This window comes from Vanellus vanellus (assembly GCF_965231255.1).
Source record: "Vanellus vanellus genome assembly, chromosome: 2".
NCBI classification, from domain to species: Eukaryota; Metazoa; Chordata; class Aves; order Charadriiformes; family Charadriidae; genus Vanellus; species Vanellus vanellus.
This window is the reverse complement of record NC_138906.1, coordinates 91,801,702-91,808,864: the sequence shown is the minus strand read 5'-3', so window position 1 is coordinate 91,808,864 and position 7,163 is coordinate 91,801,702. Positions and strand designations below refer to the sequence as shown.

At 40.3% G+C, this 7,163-nt stretch overlaps 1 protein-coding gene across 1 annotated transcript in view; it reads right to left on the bottom strand.

Moving 5' to 3' along the window:
• Positions 1 to 6,847: 6,847 nt before the first annotated feature.
• Positions 6,848 to 7,163, bottom strand: part of SEMA5A (semaphorin 5A) — a gene marked incomplete at both ends in the record, with an annotated part of 243,572 nt that continues 243,256 nt past the window's right edge. The window contains one exon of the mRNA XM_082479270.1: positions 6,848 to 6,967. Coding sequence (XP_082335396.1) covers positions 6,848 to 6,967 — 120 coding nt within the window. The remainder of the gene's footprint in view (positions 6,968 to 7,163) is intronic.

The window sequence follows — 7,163 nt, the reverse complement described above, 5'->3', positions numbered from 1 at the left end:
AAGTCAACAGACAGCCATTTGGATACAAATCCAGTGAGCTGTCTGAATAGGTGTAAATCCAAAGTGAGCTCCGTGCCAGTGGAACAACTCTGCAGTTGTAACTGGCTTAGATCCCTGCACCCGTGCTTCTGTGCTCCAGCCGCTGCACCAATGCTGCTTCTTAAATGTGAGTATCTTCAGCACGTTTACTGAGAAGTTTTGCTAGGGAAGCTGTTTTTGAAGGAGTTAATGGTAGGGAAAAATTATTCCCTATAAAATTCCTTACAGGGATCATTTACTCCCATTATTGCAATAAGCAATGCCTTTCTCCCAATACCAAACCAAAAGTGTTTACTATTGCTAAAAATCTCAGCTCTACTTCAATTATTTTACCTTGGGTACATCACTATTAAAGACATTTTTTCCACTGTACAGGACATTTCATAAGGCCATGACAACAGAAAGCACTTTTCGGCACACAGATATAAAACCAATTTCTTCTGCAGCTGTACTGACTTCAAAGCTTTATTTAAAAATTGGGACCTTAAATGTCCCATTTATTTGAAATTGGATATTTATTTAACTTTCAGTCAATGCTTACTGCTGCAGCTAACAAAAGGGAGAACTAATTCAAAACCATGGGCTTAGTGATTATCAAATATTGTTGCTGAATCCTGGAACATATACTATGTTACTGTTAATTACCTTCCGTGATATTTTAAAATCCAAAGCTATTGTTGGATGAGGATTGTGGATAAATCCTTCAGAGAAAGAAAAAAAAAAAAAAGCACAAATAACAGCTTCTTTCTGCATTATGAGCCTCTAGGATTGAATCATGAGAATGCTGAGTGTTACACTGATTGAATTTTTTTTCTGAAATGATGTTAAGAGACTACCATCTCTGCTCAGATGTTCATTTCAGTTGAGGAATGGCCACATTACATTCAGTTTAAGAACAATTAAAATAAGCCAGTCTCGGTATCAGTATAACAGTTTTTGCACAGCCCTTGATGTCAGTTTTAGAGTACAAATTTCTGTACTGGTATAAAATCGCTCCTTCAAATTGATAAATCCTCAGCTAGGTAGAGCTGTAATCAGGTTCCCAGAAGCAGAAAAGGCAAAGGGAGAAGTATGAGAAAAAGTGTGCAACCTGGATGCAAAGAGCCAACTGGAAACAAAAGGTTTATCTGTTCCTGGTACACATCTCACTGGGCTTTCATTTGCACCACAGGGCAGTCTCAGAGCATGCCACCTCGAGTTGCTTGTTTTGTTATTTTTAGGGTTTTTTTAATGAACGAGGGAAACTAAAGGGGTACGCTCTAACTGGTAGCGGGTGTTCAGCCTGTGGGACTAGCCTGGAGCTAGTCCAAAACCCAGGAGTTCAGCACCAGCTGTTTTGCTCTATAGATCTGCTCCTGTTGCCCTGTGCTTCCTGCCAACGCGGATGTTCCCAAAATGCCACCTGTACTGCGGCGCTTACCGCTTGCCAAAGCATTTCTCTCCCCGGATTCTGCGTAACAGTCACAACTTTGCACAAGTACCTGTTGCAACCAGCCTGCTTTTTCGCTTGAGCATCGAGTTGGCTTGACTATTCAGGAGGTTACATCCCAACAGCCTTGCCCTTGGCAGTTCCCAAAAAGCCTCTAAGTTTCTGCGAAAGTTTACTGACAAGTTTGCCAAGCCTTCACTCACATTCTTCTGCGTTTCTGTTTCCACTCCTGCCTACCCTTGCTACCGCTGGGGTGGAAAGCTTTGCCAAGCCTCCCAGGTTAGCACATTTCCCTCTTTGTACCATCCCAGTTAGAAAATGTTGTCGCATGGCAACACAATGCAAAGCGTTCATGCAGTTACACAGAACAGTCTAGCTAAAGGCTCTTTCAGCCACACACAGACTCATTTCTGCGAAGGAGCGAAGAGAGAAAGAAAGGGAGAACATTCACAGATCCCAGAACCCTTCTTTATTTGGAAGAATGGCTTTTAAATGAAGTCAAGCAGTATCTTCTTTTATCATTCATTTATTTAGCAAAGAAAGGAATGAATTCAAATACCCCACACAATGAACACGTATCTATTCCCTGATATCAAGATGCAGATTTGCTTGTGAATAATCTTAAATGAATCTGTTTTCTTACTATTGAAGTCATCTTGTACTGTGCATGGATTTGTACAGAAGCAATATATTTTGGGCTCAATCCTGTAAACACATTAAAATAAGTAACTCGTTACATCCGGACCACTGAACTCACTGTGGTTACTTACGTGATGAGTAAAATCATACCCAAGAGCCTAGCTTTCACCAATCTAAATTTAGGCATCCAAATGACAGTGAAAATTAGAAGTGCAACTCCCTAGGCCCACTAGTGTTAGTGGAGAAAGACAGAAAGACAAGCCCTCGCCAGGACGTAACTCTGCCCATCTAAGGATGCTCTCCCAGACGAGACATAGAGGGTGCTGGTGGCAGCTACAATGAGAAATTGGTCACATGCCTCAAGCAGAGCCAGACAAACTCGGACTAAACTGTTTACAGAATTGATCTCATACAGCAAAGCCATTATGCATACAATTAACTTTAGGAATGTGCTTATGTTGCGCTGATTTTAATAAATCTGGTCCCACATTTAAAGAAGTTAATATACTTATTCTATAATTATGAGGAAAAAAAATGTTGAAGCATTTATTCCCATTAAACATTTTTGTTGCATCTGGGACCTCTTACTTTCTTTTCTGGTTTGAACAGCCATATGGTCTGATGCTCTGAGAACTTTCTTCACTTAACATAAGTGCTTTCGTAGCTCTTGATTTGTACATTGACGTGGTATTTTCCCAGACGTTACTGTGGAGTTCTGGTAGAGCTAACTAAATGCACACTGTCCTACGCCCATTGGAGACTTTAATCAGTACTGCTTAATAGCCTAGAAATTAAAGCCTTTTAAGCCCCATTCTTTCTCCCACTGTCTTATGAAAATCTTAATCCTAGTCAAAAATCCCTTGATTAGTTTTAGCCAAACCACACTGCTCCGACAGCAGGTGACTGCAAAAGTCTGGAAAAGCTTCCACATAAAGAAACTTTAAATGACCATAAAGGTCATCAGACTGAAATCAAAGTACAAGATAAAATTGCAAGCACAGGAGTCCATTTTCTAAGCAACTGGGGAACGTACGCTATGTATCAGACACAAAAATAAGCCCAAAATGTGTACTCAAGCACAATTCTACTTTGAGTTATCCAATGAAAGCATATATATTGTACAGGATCCGAGCGGCAATCCTGCTTCCTCCTTACTCCATGTAGCAGGGCTACACAGACACAGATTTACTCAGAGAATTTTGATCTATCTGCCAAAATGTTTGCATGCAAAACAGAGAAACATTTTTAAATTTATGCAATCAGTGCAAAAGGGGTTTAGTAATATTAACTATTGCCATCAGAGGTAATACAATTGTTTATTCAGAAAAGATTGCTTTATCCAAGGGAAAGACTGAGGGGTATTTAAGCATGGCATTTAATGGGCGAGGGAGTTGATTTTCCTTTTCCAAGAACAGAACAATACTGTAAGAACCAAATTTTACCCTTGCACAAATTTGAGAGCTCTATCGGCTTAAACAAGATTTGCAGGCAAATGCCCACTTTGTTGCATTTTTGGCAAAAGAAAAACAAGAGCTTACATGGGGAAATCTGCTGTTCACCAAAATATGCGTAGACTGTTTTAGAAAATACACTAACTAAAGTAGATTGAAATTTAATAGACACTGCACTTTGTTTGTATTAGGAAAGGCTGTATTAAACTGTATGGGTATCTGTGTAGAACTTAGAAGGTGAAAATACTGATATAGGCAGTGCATCTGGGGTCATTTAAAATTACCTAAAACACAAACATCTAATGGCTTTAAAACCTGTTCTCTCAGAATCTCGCTTGATAAGGAGATCTTGCCATCATTTTTTTCTCATTGATGTGCTGTGGCATTTCCATGTTTACCCTACTGCTTTAGCTAGAGGTTTGAATATACCTCTGCCTGCGATTTAGAGCAATGCAATTTAGGAAGCTAAATGACAAAAAAAGTGTTTAAAAGAAACTTTTCTGACAAGTTGGCATGGTGTTTAAATGACATCATATGGGAGTTGCTCAAAGATTTGGAACACCTGAAATACTCCTTTGGGAGATGGAAGTGTGTGCAGACTGAGCTTCTGCTAAATGCACTTCTACCTATGATCATGCAGACTTAACCTAGGGTATTATTACCGCATACATAACACATATCTAACATATGTATCTATCCATGAAAAGAATGGAAAATAGATCACTGTAAAGATAGGTGTGCCTCAAGCTACTGAAGAGTAAAAAAAGCGCTAATTTCAGATAATTTTAATTAAAAAAGGTTAAAATAAAAATACATAGTTCAAATATTTTTAAGATATTGGTCTCATAACTAATAGCCTAAATATAAAATCCATAAGCCAGACTAATGTGCTCTTAGTACAGGGGCAGACAGGAACAGTGTTGTGCATATGTGTATATCTGCATGTGCTGTTTTTTCTTGGCAGTGGCAGCAATACAGACTTTATTTTCTTTATCTTATTTAAATGTAAAATTTTATCTTTTGGCATGAACAGAGTGATTAAGATACTAGACCGGTTATGTTTTGGAGAGCTTTTTCCCCCTCTATCTGTTTCACTGAATTTTCTTGCAGAGAAAATTTCCTCTTACTCAAGGGCAATCAGCTAATTTCTTCATGGAAAACCAAATCTAATGTACAACAAAAAAGTCACAAATTATAGAGAACCAGTATTACTATACTTTCTGGAGATGGACTGGTGCGAGGGTGGGGTACTTTCTTTTGACTGAGTTAGCAACATGGAGAACTATTCAGCTGGAAAAAAACAGGAGGCCGATCTGAATTATTTTCGTAAATGTGCGTTCATTTTGCTGCACAGATTTTCAAAGACCACTTGCTTTGCAATTTTTCCTTCTACTGCAGAACGGAGATAGGAAGCATAGTGCTACATTCAGATCTATCCCCATTCAAAAAATGTTGCTCATTGCCATCATGAGATATGGTGTTTACCTTCGCTACGTAAGTGACTAGGCCACCAAAGTGGTGCACAAATGCCGTCTCACATGACCAATGTTTCTTGCTATTTTTTGCCTTTTTTTTTTGTACGCAGTTTTGAGTCTTTCTAATCTGTATGTGTTTTTCTCTATTTGCTTATCATAGCATGACCTAATGATCAAGGGCTCAAAACACAGAATGGAAACATTCTCACTCTGCTTCTCCTTGCATACCTGCCTGATATTCTGGTGAAATAATCTTTGCATCTAACATGCTCAAAAAAATGAAAGCCCAATTCTTTAATCCTTAATATTCACTTCTGCTTTCTTTTCACAAGCTTCTGAGAATAGCAAATGCTGCCTTACTACTAAGTACTCTGGAAAATCTGGCCCAAATCCCTGACCTTTTCTTTTTACTTATACATCTGGAATTTCACATACAAAAATAACAATGCCATGAATGTGGGTGAAGACAGACAGAACAAAGAAAAATGGTATAAAAATCCTTTGTGTTTCCTCACCTGCCACTACAAAAGGAATTAAAACTGATAACTTAAAACTCAAACAGTACTTTAAATATTTACATCAATGAAGTCCAAGAAGATAATCACTTAAAACACCATAAGAATGTTCCTCTAGGGGCTGACTAGCGTGGGTCGGACATGGCAGCAAGATGAGACAACGCTTTGCAAATACATCTGCATTTTCGGAGCCAGCTTTGTTTGTCAGACACGTGCGTATAAAGTAAAAGCCGGAAAGAGAAAAGCAGATCTATGATTGTGCCTACGTATCCCCGAGAGCCTGAGAAGGCACACAAAACGTGGTGCAAGTCGTACCCTTCTGCGCCCGGCCTGACGGCGAGTGCTACAGCAGAGAGACCAGCGGGTTCCCGTAGGCGCGCACCGGGGAAAGGAAGCCTTTGGGAAGCCACCACTCGTGCAAGCCCGCACACTTTGGCAAGGCTGGTTTAATAATGACACGCAGAAAAACCCTCCGGTGTGCCTCTCCTATCTGCCCTCCTCCCTCGGCCTTCCTCTGGGACATGCCCTTTCTCACCCTCCCAAAAATTAAACCGAAGCAGGTGAAGGTGTTACGTGACTGGGCTCAGCTCGCAGCTGGAAACCACTGACCCTGTAGCTTTCTGGGTTAATTACAAGATCGTATCCCTTGGTACAGCCTTAGTCTCTGCACTCTGAACAGCTGAACTGCAGCCAGAGTGAGCTGCAGCCCAGGAAGATCAGCCCTACAGAGCCCAGAGCTGCCGCAGAGCATCGCTAAACCACCACGTTTCTCCTCATCGTTGTTCCCAGCACCCTGTGAGCTCTTTTCGGTGGTGTGAGCTTCAGGAGACTGCACAGAGGGCTCTGTGGCTGACAGCAGAGCTCCCCTTTTCAAACCTCATGGAAATAAAAGACAATGCCTGAAAAGAAAATTAGATTTGCACTCCTGGCACAGCTCTACAGGGTAATATTATTATTTTTTTTTTTTTAAAGCTCAGGAATTACTTAGTCGCTTGTTAGAGAACTCTGACTGGAAGCTTATGAAACTGAGTGAAGCGATGCAATCCTCATGAGTGGTCCAGAGACACCGAGGGGCTATAGCTGCACCTGACACTGAAGGCCAACCTTGCACTCTGCAAAGAAAATGTCATGTCACAAAGAGGTGTTTTGGGCTTTTGGCAGCAATGGGACATTGATGGCTTGGATCGTGCTTGAAATGTCTTTGAACTTCATCTCTGAAGCCTCAATCACATGAGCAGTCAAGTAGCACAGGCCTTGGGGACTGGGGAGTTACAGGAGGCCAGAAAATACACAAGCCCATTAGTACTCATCATAATTATTGAAATCTGTAAAATAGGTATTAGAATAAGTCTTTGCTGTAAGATGTGGATTGAAGTACTTGTTTCTCTCCTCCAGAATCAGGTTGTTTTTGTTAAATGCCTGGAAAAAAAAGAAGAAAGAAAGAGATAAGAAAATAGGAAGGACAGAAGAAAGGTACCCACTAAGTGCTCTTTCACCAAGGCAATTTTTGTGGCAAATATCTATGTATAGCAAGTCAGTCAAAAATGCATTGAGAAAAAACCTGAACGTTTACAAAAACTGGCATTTGCATGTAGCTGCTTACATAATGTTCATA